The sequence below is a fragment of the Prunus persica genome, chromosome G2 (genome assembly GCF_000346465.2).
Source record: "Prunus persica cultivar Lovell chromosome G2, Prunus_persica_NCBIv2, whole genome shotgun sequence".
Classification (NCBI taxonomy): Eukaryota; Viridiplantae; Streptophyta; class Magnoliopsida; order Rosales; family Rosaceae; genus Prunus; species Prunus persica.
Genome location: NC_034010.1, coordinates 5,844,971 through 5,866,398, shown reverse-complemented (window position 1 = coordinate 5,866,398; position 21,428 = coordinate 5,844,971). Strand labels below are relative to the sequence as shown.

At 35.0% G+C, this 21,428-nt stretch overlaps 3 protein-coding genes across 3 annotated transcripts; 1 reads left to right on the top strand and 2 right to left on the bottom strand.

The window, feature by feature from the left end:
- Positions 292 to 2,820, bottom strand: LOC18785756. The gene is made up of 6 exons (XM_020557163.1): positions 2,797 to 2,820; positions 2,495 to 2,630; positions 2,350 to 2,453; positions 2,076 to 2,274; positions 1,321 to 1,433; positions 292 to 860 (listed from the first exon to the last, which is right to left on the bottom strand). Exons 1-5 carry the CDS (start codon positions 2,818 to 2,820, stop codon positions 1,330 to 1,332), a joined length of 567 nt encoding a protein of 188 aa, XP_020412752.1. The 3' UTR covers positions 292 to 860; positions 1,321 to 1,329.
- On the bottom strand, positions 3,290 to 6,447 carry LOC18786665. The gene has a single exon (XM_007219145.2). The coding sequence runs from the start codon at positions 6,293 to 6,295 to the stop codon at positions 3,518 to 3,520; it is 2,778 nt and encodes a 925-aa protein (XP_007219207.1). The 5' UTR covers positions 6,296 to 6,447; the 3' UTR covers positions 3,290 to 3,517.
- Positions 7,439 to 9,026, top strand: LOC18785876 (voltage-gated hydrogen channel 1). Its single transcript, XM_007220054.2, has one exon. The coding sequence runs from the start codon at positions 8,143 to 8,145 to the stop codon at positions 8,905 to 8,907; it is 765 nt and encodes a 254-aa protein (XP_007220116.1). The 5' UTR covers positions 7,439 to 8,142; the 3' UTR covers positions 8,908 to 9,026.

Sequence of the window (21,428 nt, the reverse complement as noted above, 5' to 3'; positions counted from 1 at the left end):
GAATTTGGATGTGAAATTGATAAAATTGTGAACTAATAAAATGATAGAAGATGTTGTAGATCTTTGAATAACCATGACTTCAATAGACTGGCAGATGCATAGTTACTAATTTCAATTAGTCCCCCTCGAGCACCATTCTTATTAAACTCACGTCTTGTTTTCTCAATTCAATGGAAACTGGGAGGATAGGTTAGAGAGGTATGGACAACGTGGGTGGACATTTTACTTCTAAATCTTGACAGGAAAAGCAAGTGAACTTGGACATTTTTACCTCTAAAAAAATCCAAGGAATAAGATAAAAGGCAGTCAGAAAAAGATCACAGCCATAAAATGTGACAAATCATATCACATTACAGTTTATAATACCTTCATTATTTCTACAAACGAATGGCAAATTTGTAGATTGCATTAATAACTCAATATGATATTGGTGTTCTTTACAGGGATGATATATATATGCTTGATCACAGACTTATATGCCATAGAACAAGAATTATAGACTAAAATCTAGAAACTAATATCATTCTGTAGATTGGTTTCACATTCTGTTGGTGAAAGAATCATGTTGATCAGGTCTTCAAAATTCAAATGGGAACCCATGAAAGTGAACTGGTTGAACTTGAGGTGAGAGACCGAGAAGTGAAAACCATGGAAGGGAACTCCTAGAGCTTGAGATGTTGGCATCCAATGGGCGTCATGTTCGAACGGCCCTTCCACCCATTTTATTTTGGAAATGGTCCACCAACAGTTAATAGGAATGGGCTCTCAAGAGTCATATGGCCAAAACGAAAATTGTAATGGAGCTTTCAATAGCAATGATTGCATTCCATGGCAGTTAATCCCTTTGAATCAAACACCACCTAAAGGAAATTGAAGCCAATCATGTTGCATTTTCACCAGCAAATAATGCCAGCAATTGAGCTAGCATTGTAAACCTAGCATGTGTTGATATGCATAGCCAAAAACAAATTGTCTCTCACATATTCTCCTGCCCTTACCCCCTACACCCTAAACATCCCCACATATTAATACACCAACCATTTAAAAATGTGAACAAAATTTGTCCATCACAATAAACTGCTTTCTATGTAACAATTCTCATTGGTCCCAATGCAAAAAGAAAAAAAGATATTAAGGATCTCCAGTAGTTTTACATCTTCAAGTAGTATCATAAACCTTGTTCGATTTTATCATCAACAAAACAAAAAGTTACCCTAACATAAACCTTCTTCACTTATGTATTTGTTATTTAATACTAAACATACCCAATTATAAATAGAGTGATGAAGACTATAAATAAATAAATAAAAGTATCGTCGCCTTTTCAGTTCACTGTATTTGATTTTCAGGCTGTGAAAAGAAATCTTTGGCATTACGTGCTACCTCTGCTTCAACTAATGCTTCCAACACAATGTCTGTTCCCTTAACATTCTCTGCCATCACAACCACTGGTTATTTATTTGGACATATATATCTAAGATGAAAAGCAAAACTATTTGCGAATTCTCTGGAAAAGTTGTGGCATGTTCAGTTATACATTGGAACAATATTTGTGTGTGCCAGAACATAGGTTTTATAGAAATAAGTTAATGTACAAGAGTTTTCATACTATGCAATCAAGGATTGCATTTCCAAACATTATTTCAAGAGTATTCCTATGACATGTTTAAGCCAATAGCCCACCAAGTGAAGCCTCAACAATCCAGATACAGTTACCTTCAATAGAAACCAATTATATAGAGGAATCATACACAACTAGACTAAGAGCATGAGCGACACCTTTGTTGACCAATTGTACAAAGGTACATGTAAAAAATGGCTAGTAAAGACAACATTGATATGAAAACCATAATATATGTGCAGCACACACATTCATGACCTCTATAATCAAAGATAATGAGGGCAATACAGAGAATTAAGTAGTGTACTTGAGAAAATTTAAATATTTGTTGTTCCTCAAGATAATGAAAAGGAAATGTCCATTCCAGGCAGCTCCCAGCAGAGTTCCCAAATTGAGACAACAAAGTAAACTAAATGATAACATCATTAAGTGTCGTAACTCAGAAGATTATAACCTTTGCGATTTGGTAGCATCCCAGTGCTTTCAGCTGAAATTGGGAGGACAATGAAAAGACCACTTTCATCTTTAAGGTTTTCTTGCTCTGCACTGCTCTTCAAAGAGCCAGTCTTCACAACATCAGATTCAGCCAACTTTGCATACGCAGTTGCTTGGCTATGCAAATTAGGTGAGTCTGAGGTTCTGAAAGTATCATCCTGTCAAAGATATGTATAAGGAATTCAAGACGATGCAACGTGGGCCATTTATATGAAGAAAAGTATAATTCAAACCTTCACAACAGTATTTCTTGACTTCAGCTCCTCCTTAGGCTTCTCAAGTGAACTGTTGGCCCTTAAGAATACATATAAACTGGTAGTTAGGAGAGAAGCAAAACATTACTTGCCAGCAATGTATGGCTACTAAGGATACTACAACCACTCAGAGAAGCCGGGTCTTGAGGATTATCCATCAGCCTTCGAGCCATAGGACCAGGATTCATAAGTGATATACTCCGGACTTCATAACGAATCGACTCTAGTTGAGCGAATGCATCTTGAAGTTCTTTATGAACCTAAAGGTCAAGCAAGGGACATAAATGAACAGATAAATCATTTGGTTCAAGGACATTGAAATTCTAATCATTACCCGATTGTGCACAATGCATGTTAGCTCACAAAGAATTGACGATAGAACGATAATTATCAAACTATCATTAAGTAAGTAATTAGAAAATGTACCTGGTGGGCTTGAGACTGCTGCATGACATTATCGAATTGGCCTCTAGCTAACTGAACATACCCGATTGACCGACCCGCTAACCTCCCTGCTGTTCTAGCAATTCTAGGCAAATCCTTTGGTCTTACAATTTACAAACCATTAAACATCAAACCCAGTTCACTTTTTCAGTCAATATTTCCAATAAAATTACCCAATTTTTGACCTTGGCAAAGAAAAATTCTGAACCAATGCTGACAATGAAAATGCTACAGCTATAACAGCCCAACTCTCTCACATGGGTACCCAAACATTTAGGTTCCATCCCACGCCTAAGTCAGAAAAAGATTGAGAGAAAAACTGGAGTATAAAGCATTTTTCTTTTGAGATAAACACAAAAGAGAGAGAGAGAGAGAGAGAGAGAGAGAGAGAGAGAGAGAGAGAGAGAGAGAGAGATAGAGAGATATTGGGTGTATACCGACTACAGCAGCTGTGGCTCCAATCAAGAGGAAGAGCTTTCCATATGAAATACCAAACATTTTGGGCCTTACTGTATAAAACGATTTGTCTGGGTAGCTGTGGCTGTTTACATTATGATCCTGTTGTATACACAGGAACTTTTCCTATTCATCTATAATCTAAATAAATCAAAATTAATTACAGGGAAAACAATTACAGAAGAGAGGGTTTTAACTCGGTGGTGAAAAATTTGCAGGAACATGGAAAAAAGAATTAAAGAAACATTTATGAGCTTTTTGATTCAATCCGAGAGCAGAATTCTTGATACAAGTCAAAGCTCTTTTGCCATTTTAAGAATTCCCCCTTCAATTTAGAATACGCCTCCAATTCCTTCTGTTCAAACTTCAGGGAAGAAGCATCAAATCTCAACTCTACAGGGCAAAGATCATCAAATAGTTCTAGTCCGACATTATCCTGATTGTCGTTGGATACATGCTTCTTATCAGACACTTTAGAAATTAAGGTGTCAAACCTGTCATCCTTATAAACAGATTTGCCCTGTGGAGATCCTTTAGCCGCAACTGGCTGATATGAAAAGAAAGGTTTTGACTTTTGAGAGCTTCTCCATGTCTCGTCTCCATCATTAGCAAGGGACGTCACTGGATTATTGACAATCTCAGCCTCAGAAATAGAAACAGCGAGTTCACCGGTGACCTGCATGACCTCATCACAGCTGCGATTGATTTCTGCCTCTACTGAAAATCTACCTGATTTTTCATCTGAATTCGGACATCCATTGCGATATTCATGAAGTGCAAGCAAAACAGGAAGAGGAAGAACTGGACCCACAAGGGCATCACCAGGTTGCACTTTCTGTGACCACTTATTGCTGCGGCATGAAGACTTCCTTAAAATGAAAGGAGGCAACTGAGATAGGTCTGGTACTACAGAGAATTCCAAAGCCACCCTATTTTTGTCCACAAGCACTTCAAGGATTTCAGAGTTGTTAGAAAAGGCCAGTTGCAGAAGCTCAATGGGCAACCCTGACCACAATCTCTTCAAAACAACCTCGTGTATGCTTGCGGGCAAGCTAATGTCATTTAAAACACTTGTAACTGCAGGAGATGATCTAAACTTACCAAAACCACAAGCATCTAACTTTTTGCATAAAGTTTCATGAAACTCTGAGCTAAAAAGTTCCTTCCCTTGATCATTATAGGGAATTTTTATTTTGTCATCTAAGACTTCATCAAGATTACCATTCAGATAACCACAGAGGTAGTCAAGTTTAAGGTACTTAAATCTCCTAGGAAATTTGTATTCCTCATCAACTAGGGAGTACAGCAAATAATCCTTAAAAAGCAAATGTTCTCCGTGTGATTCTTCTACTTTTTGTACAGAATCAAACGATGCACAATATCTCTGTAATTCAAGCTTCCCTGAGGACAAAAGCCTTATCAATGTAAAACCACCAAATTCATCTGGTTCAGAAAGCAGAGCAGACAGATCTTTGTTTACAATGCCGAAGCCCAAAACAATTTCTTTCTTCTGCTGCCAATCAATCCATTCAGGAAGAGCGTCTTTTGAAAACTCTTCTTTTACAAGACAGCTTCCGCAATGGCACTCATGTCCTGACAATAAAAGATCTGAAGGGAGCTCCCATGCATAGAAGGATTTCCGAAGTTCTGCTATTTTCGAAGCTACTGATCCTATCGGAGCTGGGAGGGAAGGTCCATAGCAAAAGATACTAAACTCACAATTCCAAAACGACCCCACTATAATGCAAAAACCCGAGTCAGAAGCCCAATTAAATTTGTCATCCCTCGACTGTGACCTCAACTCTGACAGTCTTAAAACATCAACATAACTTGGTTTATCAAGGCCATGAGCCCATTGCAACACTGGCATCAATGGCTTGCGCACATCACAAACAACTAACAAAGTGTCAGAAGCCAAAACAAAGTGAAAATCATCAGAACCTGCCTTCGAAAGCACAAGGAACTGCTCCTTTTCAATGAAGGCATACAAATGCAACATCTCAATTTTCATCAAACAACTAACATTACACTCATGGGCCCTCAAATCAACTAAGAAAACTGCATCTGAACGTGCAACTATCAAAAGTCTAGGGTGCCAACTGAACTCACAACTCAACCACCTATAATTTCGTGAACTACCCGAACCATCATCAATATCCCAGGGCACTTTCAATCTGGTCCCATTAAATTTGAAATTTGCATTCAAAGTGTGGGGGGTTTTTAGACGAGAGTCCAAATCAAACAAGAATAAATCACCATTCTCTAACAAGACCACACTCTCTTCCAATAAATGTGGACTCCAACAAGCATGTACAACACAGCAAGTCTTGAAAATCTTACTACCCAAATGAACTAAACTAACCCTACTATCTGAATTTGGACCAAAATCTCCAACCTTTACAATAAACCAATGCACAGAGTACATAGTAGAAGCCAATAAATACCCAATTGTCACACAAGAACCATTACCTCTTAAACTCGAAAACCCCGGAATCGGGTTCACTGAAATCCTCGAAATCCGATAACTAAACCACCGCCTGGAAGCGAAAACCCCTCCGTTTTCATCCACTTTGACATCAAAGGTCGAACCTTTTAACACCAACTGCAAGAACCCAACTTGATCAGAGTTTTCACCGGTGGGGAAGAATACAACGACGGTGTTAATCTGCGGGCACTGTAGGAATTCAAGACGGTTGTAGAGGAGAGACGAGGATACGTCGCTTTTGGGGTGGTGCGGGCCCAAGAAGGAGGCTACGGAGGGAACGGAGGAGGGAAGAGGGGCAGAGTCAGAGGGGGAAGTGAGGAGAAAACGAGGTAGAGAGAGATGAGGTAAAGGAGGGAGAGGGGCAAGGAGAGAAGAGGAAGAAGAGAAAAGGAGGGTTGTGGAGTTGGGTTTAGGGTTGAAGATCAGAGGACCCAGGATGGGTTTTAGAGAAGGGTTTGAAAGGAGGAGGGGAGGCTTGAAGACTGAGGAAATTGGGAAGAGAGATTTCCATTCTTCTGTGGAGATCTGAGACGACCCCATGGCGCGAAGCTCGGCGACGTTGATTAGAAAACGCTAGCAACTGGAAAAGTTGCTTTTAAATCTTCACTACCGCCTCTCTCTTCTCTCCTTTTCAATATTTTTCGGATATTGTTTTTTCTCTTCCTTTTTTGAGTCAAAGTCAAATCTTTTTGACAAAGTTCAAAGTAAATTCATTTGCTTCGTATAAAAAAATTCATTTGTTTCACTATCTGTTTTTTTTTTTTTTGTTTGAAAACATAATTTTATATCTATATTTTATTTATGTTACCTATCAATTCAAAATAAAAAACATTTTTTTTAATTTGCTTAAATGGCAAAATAGTTTTGGTGTTTTTCCTAATAAACTAATTTAGTCATCGTGTTATCAATTTAGCTAATTTAGTCTATGTATTTATATATGTTAACAAATATGGTCATTTCCGTCAAAATTCTGTTTAAACTGAAAAAAAATATATATAAATTTCTTATAAATATTTAAATTCAAATAATAATAAAAGTTTAAATTATTAAAAACCATGTACTTGCGTCCTGTAGCAAAAAAAATTTAATGAAGCATACATTAATCAATTTAGTTTTGTGAACAGTGGCTAGCTAAGTGTGGCTAGATAGGAGAGAGAAAATGTGGCTAGTCAAATCCTTCCAATGTACAACTTTTGAAGTAAAAGTGGGATTTAATTTAGAAAAAAAAAATCGAATATTCAAGTTTATCAAAACTCCAAACTTCATTCATACCAATATAGTGATGGAATCTTTGAAATTTGCCCATATCTATTTGAAATTGGTTTTGAGATCAACGACAATCAGTTTTGATATCAGTTGTGATAAGCTGGTATCGAGAGATGATGACTTAGACATCGTGCGATAAGTCGTGTAGTGAAAAAAAAAAAATTAACTTGGACATCATGTGATAAGTTTGTATGTAAAATAAATTTAGCTTATCTTATTTTCAAATTTTAGGTCCGTCTCTGCTGGAGTCTATGCTCATATGAGTGGAGATGGAATAGCTTAACCAACTGAATTATACCCTATTGGCCTTTGATAAGTATTCTTACTTATTGTCTATATGGCACATTTTAATTCATCTGACATTAACTTGGTTTTAATGTAATGTAAGAAAAACATGGACTCACTACAATAACGTGTGACTTTATAGTAAGATAGAAGAAGGGATCAATGGTGTGACAATTTGTAAATTTAAGGTTGCTGTTGTCAAATTTGTTTTTCTTCTTTAAATTAGGGACTAAACTGTTAAAGGATTTATAATACCTTCATTATTTCTACAAAGGAATGGCGAATTTGTAGATTGCATTAATACTCAATATGATATTGGTGTTCTTTACAGGGATGATATATATTATATATGCTTGATCAAAGACTTATCTGCAACAGTGCTTTCAGCCGAAATTGGGAGGACAACGAAAAGACCACTTTCATCTTGAAGGTTTTCTTGCTCTGCACTGCTCTTCAAAGAGCCAGTCTTCACGGCATCAGATTCAGCTGACAATGAAAATGCTACAGCTATAACAGCCCAGCTCTCTCTCACATGGGTACCCAAACATTTAGGTTCCATCCCATGCGAGAGAAGTCAGACCCCCAAAACAAAAAAGAAAAAAAAAAGCAAAACAGAAATGAGTATATAGAAAAAAAAGGTGAGGAGGTGCTTTGATTTGATGCTTAACGCATCTCCAATAGTGACACATGCAATACAACTGCACTGCACAGCATGGCATTCATTCAACGTGACTCCAAAGCATATCATCAACTCCAAGCTTGCACTCCAAAGCACCGAATCAAACCCAAAAAAACCAAAAACACAAACTTAAAACTCCAAATTTCCAAAACCAATAATGAAAATTGCCTCATCTCAGATTCAAATTCAACAACCTGGGCCTCCCACAACCACCACCACCACCACCACCAACTCATTCTCTGTTGAATCCACTGAAGCCTCAATCCAGAGCCTGACAAGGAGCTGGCATAGAAGGCAACATTGGCACAGGTTTTTTTGGTTTGATAATAATAATTCCACACAATTTCAAGACCTAAATTTAACACCATGGAGAACCCACTTGGCCAATTTTCTAGAGTCTGCACCAATCCATGTGATTTCTATCTCCCTCCTCATTGTAGATCTCATCCTCACCATCCTTGAACTCTCCTCATCTTTGCTAACCAAGTGCAACAACTCACCAAACAAGAACAAAAAAACCACACCAGAAATTTGGTACCATTGGGTGGGCATTGCTATCCTCGCCCTGCTTTCGGCAAAGACGATGGCTCAAGCTGTGGGGCTTGGCATGCGTACGTTTCTCCGGCGGCGTCCCGGTTACGTCATTGACGGCGTCGTTTTGATGGGTGCGCTGGTTTTAGAAGCTTTTTTCGAGAGGAAGGGAGGGGGGCTGCTTGTTGTGGTGAGTTTGTGGCGTGTTGTTAGGGTTGTAGAGAGTGCTTTTGAGTTGAGCGATGAGGCCATTGAAGCGCAGATTCAAAGTGTTGTTTGCCAGTTTGAGATGCTGAAGGAAGAGAACAGGAGACTCGCAGAGACCATTAGTGAGCAGGACAAGATTATCGAGAAGCTCCAGGAAGATTTAGATCAATATTCTACTCGCTAGTCATCACAATTCTTCACCTTATGTTATGATCAACGGTTATCATAGTATAAGGAATTTACCCTTGTTTAAATTATTTGAAAGGATAGGATAATTACGAGCATGTTTTTTATAACGGGACGATCCGGATAACACACACACAACATAATTGCGTTTCGATAATGGGACTAGACACAATTAGGTATCTATCTAAGTCGAATATTTCTGTTTTGAGTATATAAATTATCTAATACAGGATAGGTAAACTAGTTCTACAACCAACTTATAATTTGATACATTTTGGGCCAAACTAAATTTGCATGATACAAATTACAATGTTGCCCCAAAATGTCCAAAATGTATCAATTTCAAAACAATAGCTTATGCTATATTCAGTGATGTTCCAAGTTCCAACTCTAACAACATCCCAACTAGCTGATGCTAGATGTTTCATCACTGAGACCACATGTTTCATCTTCATATATGGGCGACTGGTTGCTTGCTTCAGTGCGACCGGTCGTCTCCTTCCCTAGAGCAGTATCTTCAAAAACATCATTCTCCAATTCAAGTCCAAGATTCTCCAATCCAAGACTCTCTAATTCACTCACCCTCTCCCCCTTAATTGGAGAGGAGGGAGAGACATAATAGGGCACTTCTTCATGGAAAGTCATATCCAAAGTAACATGCACCTTCTAGGTAGGTGGATGATAGCACTTATAACCCTTATGAGTATAAGAATAACCAATAAAGACACATCACAAAGCATAATGATCAAGTTTACTCTTGATAAGAATAGACATGAACATAGGCAACACACCCAAAAACTTTAGAGGGCAACTTGGAGACGAAAACAGGGGAAACATGGTCACCAAACTTGATGTAGATTATCCCATCCAATTATCCCATCCAATGGTGTAGATTAACATGTTGAGCAGGTTTTCAAGTTATCCCATCCAATGGTGTAGATTAACATAAAAAAATTTAGCGCAATCTAACCGTCAATGGGACTTGGCGCATCCATGCGCCAGGTCCACTATAGAATTTCCCCAACTGGATTATCTTTCTCCTATAATTGATTGTATTTGCCCCATGTTTTATAGATTTTAGTTACAATTAATTTGATAGCACCTGTTCATACGCATAGAGATAGAGTTTATGTTTAAAATGATCTGTATTCCTAGATTTGACATTTCATTTTAATATCTGTATTCCTAGATTGTTAATAATAAAACTAACACATATAAGTATTCTCAAAGCATGTACATTTGCTAGTTTCCCCTATGAACTTTAACTAAAATATACTTCTCAACTTCTTTATCAGGCTTCAAACAAAGTTTATTAGCTCTGATGCACCTCCTCTCGCCGGAAAAACCATTGTAAGTGCTTCAAATTGCCCATTTGCTCAACCGGTGTACAGATTACCTTATTTCCATTTTCAACATTAATGTCTTTGTCCTTTTACTTTCATTTATTTTTATATTACTCCATTTACTTAAGGTTACAATGTAAATAAGGAATTACTCCCTATTTGGATTCAAATAAAAATACTAGAAAATCAAATTCCCACCAAATCAAAATATGAAAATATGGTTTTAGTGTAAAATACGATTTAGGCTAAAAATCACTGGCGGAGCCACCTAAGGACCAGGGTGGGCCCAGGCCCTCTCTCATTTTTTTTTATTTTCTCATATTTTTACCTATCTGTTTGCTTCTTGGAGTAAAATTTTTTTTTTTTTTTTCCTCCTCTTCCTCTTTTGACTAATTTAAGCTTTGTGAATTCCCCTTTCCCCTATTTTACATGTCTAAGTAGGGTATCTTAATATTGGGATTTATGAAAAATTTTGTATTTCTTCTCTCTGTTGAAGTATAAAATATTCAATTTTAAGTCTTTAATAGTGTAGATTATGATATTAATATTCAACCATGTTAAAATATGAAATTCAGGACAATTATGATTGTAATAAATGGATAATTATTAATCAGTATGAAATAATATTGTTAACTTATTAACCCCTTTAGCGCTTGAGGACTCCTATTCAAATTATTTTTAAATTTTTTGTGAAAGGCCCCCTCTATTGTGAAATCCTAGCTCCGCCACTGCTAAAAATGATATATTTCATACTAAAATGCCAAAAATTATCTTGAGAAAATGATTATTCCGAAAAACCATTTTTCATACTCGGTCAATATTGCACCTCCACTAAAAAAATTCTAGGCCTACCAGTGAAGATATGGTCCAAATCGGCATCCCCGTTTTCTTCAAGTTCTTGTCGTACCTTGTTCATCATCTGCGACTTGACATCCTTATTCAAACTTTTGGGGATATGATATTTAGATAACCACAACTCCGTCTCTTCCATCTTCCGTTCCACTTTCATCTGGTGTCTGCATATAATCCATAATTTGGTTCTGAAGATTCGAGGGAAGAATAGAGAAGATCTAGTCCATATCAGCATCCCTGTTTTCTTCAAGTTCTTGTCGAACTTTGTGTTATAAAAAATAATAGTTTTCCTCTTTCCGTAAAGCCAAATACAAAATATTTATATTATAAATAACATATAAATAAATTGGAAAGCTTTGAAGGTATGATGAAATTGAAGAAAACAAAATAATAGGTAAGTAAAAGGAAAATAAATAATAAGTAAGAAGGTGAGTTTGGTACGGTGAAGCACGTCAAAGACGCTGTCCTAAAGCCTTTGTAGCCTCCCTACGTGCAGGTACTGACGGTCTACAAGACTCCAAGATACGACCCCTTGTACACAAACTCAAGATCCGCTATGAGCACGTTCACAGACAGATATAAGTATCCAAGTCACATAACCATTGCCCAAAATAATAATAATAAAGTAGAGAATATATGTAAAAGTAGAAAAGGAGAGAATTAGAATGTGTATGCGATATTCTGATAGTGTATTGTATATATCGTGTGTTATTGTGTGTATTTGTGTGTTTCAAATGTGAAGGAGGAGTGGCCTTTTATAGGCATCCAAAAACATATAACCTTCACCAACCATAAAAGTTCACCAACCAAAAAATTAAGGCATTCACCAACCAGAAATAAAACCTGAATATTAAATATTTATAACCCCCATAATAAATAAAATAAAACAGCCAAAATAATTAAATAAATAAAACGGTTAAATTTTTAAAACCTTTTAAAATTCCAACAATCCCCCACAAGGTTTTCAAAATTTTACCGTGACAAAAAAACAGTGAAAAATATATAATATATATAGGCAATATAATACTATGTAATAGGTGTAGGTGCCTTCCGGGCTTGAACCTTCACTTAGTGATGATAGTCTCCATTTGAGGAACCTGAGTGTACACAGTATTGAACTCGGCACCTTTGACCAAACTTCAACATATCCCACACATAGTATTAGTTGAGACTTGGATGCGGGGTAGCGCTATTTATGGCCATGCGCTAATCTTGATTCTCATGAGAGTTACTAGAGAATAGCCCAATTCTCATAGTCGCGGCCTCACGACGTCTCCCACTTAGGTGAGTTCTCCAAGAGTACATGTGACCTGCACCCTGCGGGAGTTTGCCCGCCTTGAAACTCATTCAGGGATAAATCCCTTCCTAACGTCACATAAAATAGCACTTTTGCCTTAGGGATGAGCAGAAGAATATCTCAAGGATATCTCCATAGTTTTATGAGTGCTATATGAGTCACGCAGTATGGATTGTTTCTACCACATTGAACTTCCTTCATGGGATCTCCAATCACAGAAGTTGGGTTACCTCCCTAGGTGACTCCCTTATGGGCTTAAGCACATCCCCCTCGACATTTTGCATTAATAGCCTCCTCCACGAGGCATGCATATCAAGACTAGCCTTCACAAGGCATATATAATGTAGGTCATGTCTTTGTTCTCCATTTTAGCGCACTTTAAACCTGCATGTTATTAAAATATTTCCTACACAATCTTGCACACAAATGATTAGTGGATTTCACCTCAGTATAATTGGACAGTACATATGCATTGGTATACATTAAAGTATAATGGAAATCCCACTGCATATAAATTCATATAATCCGATACCTCTCAAATATTGGTACTCAAGTATGAGCCTGCAATAGTCTTTGAAACTTTGAGTGCACCTGATGAAGCTATGAACAAACTATGCAACGCTTAATTCATTAAATAAATTTAATTATAAATACCAAGTATTAGAGGATACTCTTACTCCCTTTTGTGCACTCCAAGTGGCTGAAATTATGATCACATACGCAAGTTGAAATTGTATCTTCTTGATTCTCAATAGGAATCTATAAGACAATAAGAAGTCTCTACCAAAATTATAATCATTAGTTGCACACATTTTCATATCAAAATTGAAGACAAGTTAGTCTCATAATAAAATTTTGTAATGAAAATAAATTTCACATGGACACAACATGTTTGCCAAGGAAATATAAAAATTATTATGTCACTAAATGAATATAATGAATCTTTCCCATTAGAACATAAAGAAATTGAAAACACACAAAATATGGGAAAGAGAGAAGGAAAGCTTACATAAATGAATCTAATATTTTCAACATAAAAGCAAAACTGCATAATGTTAACAAATAAATTACAGCATTAAATTTTCCATTTAAGAAAATTCAACTTCCACAAATTGGTCCACAAGTTTTAAAATAAAATATTAATAATTATCAAAACGCAAATAACGTAAGCATTTGAGCGCTAATTAAAATTGAATAAATTTGAATAAAAAGAGATATGAAAACTCATATAATAAATATACAAAATAACTTCAGTTTTAAAGAGGTAATCAAACCACTCAAAATCTGGGAAATTAAATTCAATATAAAATTGAAATTAATTTTGTATGTTGAACTACCCACAAAAATTCCAACAAATACCCACATAGTTAAGGAAAAACTCAACCCCCACAAATTAGGGAATTCTCAAAATATATGAAGACGGTACCAAAATTTATTTAATTTTAAATTCATAAGATATGTACTCACAATGATCTTGATAGTCATTGTAAATATAACAAAACCATCGAAAGCCTCAAAAGAAAAAAATGCCTCAAAAATTTAGGGTTTGAAAGCCTTACACCAAAACTCAAAATTAATGCCACTTACAGTGATATAATTTATTATTTCATTTCAGTTTTCTCAGGAGAATTCCACAATGTACATTTCATGGCAATTAACTCAGTGTGGCAGCTGTCAAGACTTTATAATCAAAAGAACATTAGATTAACTCAAGAAACTAATATGAAGGATTGCACAATCGAAATATATAGGCGTTGGCAACTTTAAAAGGAATCCAAGGTATTAAAACAAAGATGTAATTAAATTGCATAAATGTTCAGAACATTAAAGGCAATAATCACCTAACAATATCAACAATTTTACTGCCAAAATAAAAGCTCTAAATGTCATGAAATTGACATTAAAGTTTTGAAGCTAAAGCTGCATAAATTAAAAAATAAATAAAATCTCGTAATTGAATGTGAAATGCAAAAGCTTCAAAAAGAAGTCAAGAGCAATTAACTAATTCTGGAATCAAAAGGAGCTAATGTCCAAGGTGTTAAAGTGATGCATTTATACTACAAAAAAAAACTATAGGTTTTTCTCCCAAATTCAAAGCAATGACAGCCATCAAAATAAAGAATAATTAGGCTCAATAAAACTTGCAATAATGTCACATAAACTCTCTGCACGTTTTCGCAAAAAATTAATAGATATAAATTAAAACAAGAATCAATATAAAATTGAATACACAGAGAGGCCAAATTTAAAACTACCGCAATATTAGATTTTGAATTCAAAATTAAACTACAAAAGAACTGTTTGCACCTTTTTTCTTTCAAGAATTTGAAACCAAAGTAAGTAGTATACTACACAGATTTGCGAAGATGCAACAATTGTCTGTTCAATATTAATTCATAATTCATTAAACCACATAAAGATAGTGCATACAAATACAATGTTAAAATAGTAATTTCAAAGAATAAACTTTAGTGCCAAGAATATATTATAATTGCTTCTCACGTTGGTATGAAGGACTTCTAAAAGTAAGAACAATAAAACGATATGAAGTCCAACCAAAAAAGATATAAAGGAAAGGACCGTTATATAAAGGAAGATTGATGGCAACCAAAATGAATGAAGGCAAATGTAAAAAGGCCCACCACAATAAAATCAAATATATACTTGTTCTAAAAATATATATGTACTTGCTTTGAAATTTCAATTAAAAGGAAAAATAGACCAAAGATTTTGAAACACTCAACGTTTCGGTTTTAAACACTTCAACCATTCAATATTGGATGTTTCAACGTAAATTGATTAATAAGTAATAATAAAGTAATCCGTAATGAAACAATACAAGCTATTTAAAACAAACAGTAGCTTAGAAAAACATAGCTCACTTCAATATATATATTTTTTCATTATTTCAATGGTCATTAATTAGCTTTTGAATGCTATTAACATTTTTAAGATTCTGAAATGTATTTTAAAAATAATTGTGCTGTAGAAAACGGACACACCACATAAAATAATAATACGTTGAGCTATAATAATAATACCACATAAAATAGTCTATAGGTTTTTTTATTTTCAAACACTAGCAATAATTGCCCAAACGTTAGCAACAAATTATAAAAATACAAATGTACCAACAATATTGAAGCAATTGAAATTGTATAGACAACATGAAAGCTTCAAACTGCATCTACCCAAAATAAATCGTAATTTTCATTTTGAAATACCAATACAAGTGCAAAAGCTTCAGTCAAAGAGTTAAAAGATATTAAAGCTAGGAATACGGGAAGAAAACAACTTTAACATACAAAGGCTTTAGATTGTTATAAAAAATAATAGTTTTCCTCTTTCCGTAAAGCCAAATACAAAATATTTATATTATAAATAACATATAAATAAATTGGAAAGCTTTGAAGGTATGATGAAATTGAAGAAAACAAAATAATAGGTAAGTAAAAGGAAAATAAATAATAAGTAAGAAGGTGAGTTTGGTACGGTGAAGCACGTCAAAGACGCTGTCCTAAAGCCTTTGTAGCCTCCCTACGTGCAGGTACTGACGGTCTACAAGACTCCAAGATACGACCCCTTGTACACAAACTCAAGATCCGCTATGAGCACGTTCACAGACAGATATAAGTATCCAAGTCACATAACCATTGCCCAAAATAATAATAATAAAGTAGAGAATATATGTAAAAGTAGAAAAGGAGAGAATTAGAATGTGTATGCGATATTCTGATAGTGTATTGTATATATCGTGTGTTATTGTGTGTATTTGTGTGTTTCAAATGTGAAGGAGGAGTGGCCTTTTATAGGCATCCAAAAACATATAACCTTCACCAACCATAAAAGTTCACCAACCAAAAAATTAAGGCATTCACCAACCAGAAATAAAACCTGAATATTAAATATTTATAACCCCCATAATAAATAAAATAAAACAGCCAAAATAATTAAATAAATAAAACGGTTAAATTTTTAAAACCTTTTAAAATTCCAACACTTTGTTCATGATCTTGGACTTGATATCATTAATCAAGTTTTTGGGGATGCCATTTTTAGATAACCACAACTCTATCTCATTATCTTTCTTTTCCATCTCTTGTTTCACTTTCATATTGTGTCTATACGCCTGTATTCTTGCTGTATCCAACTGCATGTATGTCTATGTGCCACAACAAGTAAGTAGCTCATGTCATTAATTAGGAACCAACCTTTAAAAAAAAAAACCAGCAATCTAGCCAATATGCATATAGATGTGATATCCAATATATATACACATATACATATACATACAGGAAGCAAATTTTTAATAAAACTTTGAATACAAAGACTCGGTGTTCTAACCTGCGCAATTTCAAAGATATAAAAGAAAGAAAAAAAAAACAATCAAATTATAGCAATCCATGTGATGGATTTTAATATAAAACTCAACCCTAACCTGCAAATTTCCAATGAGATATAAGAATAAGAGCAAGCCAATTATAGAAATAAAGGCCGCAAAAGAGGTTTTCCCGTCCATCAATACTAGGCTCCAGGTTTGAACCAAGAGAACTGCAAAAATGAAATGCTGAAATATATTAGATACAAAATTAAAGTTTTCTTTTCATTCAACAAATTATATCATTTGTGCAATTTTAGTCCAAAATCTTCTCCAACAAAGTAAGTGAAGTAATAAATTGTATGAGTTAGAACTAAAAAAATTGATCTCGGACCAAACAAACAACACAGAAAAATATACAAACCTTAAATGTCGCAAGCCCAACCAAAAACAATACGAGAACTTTTGAAAATAATTGGTTGACCCCGGTATACCAGATTGAAGGACTTTAGCATATATACCAAAATCGAAGAGTGTTGCATTCATTGGGCTTATAGGGCATAAATCATTAAGAAATGCGATATTTCTGAATGTGTGATGGTCATGACAACTAAAAGTACTAGCGCTACATCCATTTTCTTTTCGACATGCTTCATGCCAACAAATGCCCACTCGTTGAATAGCGAAAAAGTACCATATTGCACCAAATACCTATTGAATAACAAGTCAATTAATATGATTAGACTCATAGATGATTATAAAAATATAGAGAAAAAATGAACTTCAATCACACAAGGAAATTAAATAACGTTTAAAAGTTCAAAATATATACTAAATAAACGTCGTAAAATTTTGGAAAAATTGGGAGGACTAGCGTCCGAATGTTCACAATGAGCCCCAATGCCAATGCGAACCTCAACATGACGGACGTGAAGATGAAGAAGGTGAAAGCCATCCCCGATCTCCTGATGAAATCGAATTGTGGGAAGCTACAAACTTTTGAGCCTAGCCTTCACGGCTCATTCTTTGGTTCCTCTTGCATGCAAGCAGAAAGCAAGAGGAACTATCTTGACCGAAGAGACTTACTTGAGAAGCCCTTGGAGGATGAAATTCCCGACTTAATTGTTGTCGAGCTCTAGATGAAAGGGCCAAGCTCAATTTTTATTGAGCTTTGGATGAAAAAAGGTCCAACCTTGAGATTTTCCGAAACACGATGAAATTTGAGCTTGTATCTTTCGTTCATCTAGGCTCGACAAAAATTGGGCTGAGGCCTTTCCTCCATCTAAGCTCAAGAATATATTCTCTCGACACTACTACAAAAAGTGAAAAAGACGACCAGAAAACAACGACGGTCTAGGTGAAAACCGTCGTGGTTTTTAAAAAGACGACGGTTCTAAAAACACCGTCGTGTAATACCACCTTAGACAACTAAAAATGGAGATTCAAATGGCTGTTCAAAAACAACGACGTACCTAATTAAACAACCGACGTCTATTTGAAACAGATTTCGGCAGTGTAAAATCAAAATCAACAAAGAACGGCAGAAGTTATGAATCGACCGACGTAGAAAGTAAAGACGACGATTTCAATAAAAGCCGCCGTTTTTACTCATAAAATAACACGACGAGGTTTTCGTATAAGACGCCGTATAATTACAAACAAATCCAAGGCTTTAAAATACAAAATATCGCCGTATTAAATTAATGTACAACGACGAAAAATATAAATATATCGACGTCATTCTCGTATAGTTCTACGACGTTATCTTTAAATCGTACTATAAAATTCAACGTCGTATTTATTCATTTTATACGTCGTCTTAATAAGAATTTTTGTTAACAATTTTTTTCTTTGATTTTCTTATCCTACGTCGGTAGATCTACTTAATGACAAGAATTGAAATAACCACGACGGTTTATATAGAAAACCGCCGACATAATCAGATTTTTCTGAGATCCCAAGGGTTACGAAATCTTACCAGATGGAACTCTGTTCCACATCATAATCTTAACAGATGACACAGATTTGCAATCAGAGAGACAATTTTTTGGAAGTTGATGATGTGTGTGCGTTTGTGTATCTACAAATATTATACCTAACGTCGTTGCAAATTTGCAATCAGAGAGACAATTTTCAACAACGGTTATATTATACCTAACGACGTTTAAAAAACAAATCAACGTCGCTAAACAAATATATTACGTCGTCTTAGTCTTACTTAAGACGACGAAAAACGACGACAGTAATACAAAAACAGTCGTTGTTTTTATATTCTTATTTTATTTAAATCTGTCATCCAAAAAAGAAACTTTACATATTCCAGAACATTAATTTCCTTCATTTTAAATTTTCTCCGGAAAAAAAACTCTATTTATAACGCACTGTAATTGAAAAATAAACTGAAAGGTCACGGGAAAAAAAATTCTATTCATAATTTAAAAATTCAAATCCACGTCGGTTATATTAAAACTAACGACGTTAAATGAAAATATTCCACGTCGCAAAACAAATATTGCGTCGTTTTAGTTAAAAACGACGTCATAACAAAAACCCGTCGTTGTTTCAAACTGAATTAATTTAAAATTTCTTCGGGAAAGCAAAATCTATTTATAATTTCCTCGGGTTAGTAATATTGCGTCGTGTTAGTTTACAAATTCTAGAACATTAATTTCCCTCATTTGAAATTTCCTCGGGAAAGAAAAATCTATTTATCACGCTTTGTAATTGAAAACTAAAACTGAAAGAATTCGGGAAAAAAATACTCTATTTATAATTTAAAAATAAAATCCACGTCGGTTGTAGTACACTTAACGACGTTTAACAAAATAATCTACGTCGGTAATTATAAATATACCGCCATCTTACCTTTATATAGACGACGAGAAAAGACGACGGTAGAACAGAAAACCGCCGTTGTTTCAGTTTCTTTAACAGTTTGGTCCTTTATCTTTCTGCAGGACTTGTATAGTTCAAAGCATTGACAATGTCTTCATCATATCTCCCAGCAACTACTGATTCGATTGCTCATGCTTTAGAGGCCATCTGAAGCCATTTCTATTCTCTATCGCATTCTTGAAACCCATCTTCTTCTTCTGAAGCTCTACGTAAAGGAAGAGGCTATCACAAATCTGACGGATCTTCTTAGTCAAAAAAATCAAGCAGAGGATCAGGCACATCTGATCTTCAGATTTCCCTGAGAAGCGAACTTTCCTTCGACAGCGAGTGGAGGCCAGGCTTGCATCTCTTTTGATGGAAAGCAAGGAGTATTCAGAAGCACTAAGTGTCCTATCAGGCTTGATCAAGGAAGTGAGAAGGCTAGTTGACAAGCTTCTTCTTGTCAACTAGCCTAAATGTAAGCTCAATTTCTCTTTGAGAAAGACCTCCAAATTATTGTCTTTGAGATGTGAGAGACAGTGTCTCTGAGAGAGGAAGAACTTGGAACCCTAAATGTAAACCGCGAAAATGAATGAAAGCGACAAATTTATAGAATAAATTTTTAAAACCAACGGCGGTCCTTACCAAAAAACCGCCGTTTAAATTGTAAAATCAACGTCGGTATTACTGACGTACATTACAGAACTCCACGCCGTATTATTTTTTTGAAATGGTTTTATATGTAAGCAACTTTTCGTCTACTTGACTTACACATTAGTTGTTTTTATATTCTTATTTTATTTAAATCTGTCATCCAAAAAAGAAACTTTACATATTGCAGAATATTAATTTCCTTCGTTTTAAATTTCCTCCGGAAAAAAAACTCTATTTATAACGCACTGTAATTGAAAAATAAACTGAAAGGTCACGGGAAAAAAAAAATTCTATTCATAATTTAAAAATTAAAATCCACGTCTGTTATATTAAACCTAACGACGTTAAATGAAATGATTCCACGTCGAACTAAAAATATTGCGTCGTGTTAGTTAAAAACGACGTAGTTAAATGTAACCGCCGTATTATTTTTTTGAAATGGTTTTATATGTAAGCAACTTTTGGACTTACACATGCACTGTTTCCAAACCCGATTAAAAATTTCAATCTCCAGAGAAACCTTTTCGTCTCTTTTCCTTGTCAGAGCATTGTCAGAGTTTCTCATCGTCTTCCTCTCGTCTTCTTCGTCGTCCTTGAACTTAAACATCGATCATCTTCCTCTTGCTTTCATTGCACGCAAAAGGTAAGCTTTCATTTTCACTATTTTGGTTACTGTTTTGCATGCTCATACGTTTTTTGTTTGAAAAATCTTTTTACCTTTTTTCTGGCCAAAATCATTTTACTTCTTTCCAAGTTTGATAAAATATACAGACAAAGAGGGAAAGTTTCCAACTTTGAAGACAACTACCTCAACTAAATAAGACGACGGTAGACCACGACGGTTCGTAAGTTGTTCTAGCGTCGTCTGAAAATTGACAAAGTTGTTTTTAAAATAATAGTCTTTTTTTATATGCTTGTTTAATTGCAGGTTTGATTTCTCTGAACAATGGTTTTTGTTTTTCCCTTATTTGATAAAATATAAAGAAAAAGAAACTAGGGTTGGTATCTAATATAGACGACAAAATATCTTATTGTTTTACGTCGTGTGAATGTTAATACCACGACGGTGTATTACTATTGACGTCGTATGAACATAAATACCACGACGTTATATAAATAATAGTTTACCACGACGGTGTATTACTATTGACGTCGTGTGAACATATATACCACGACGTTAT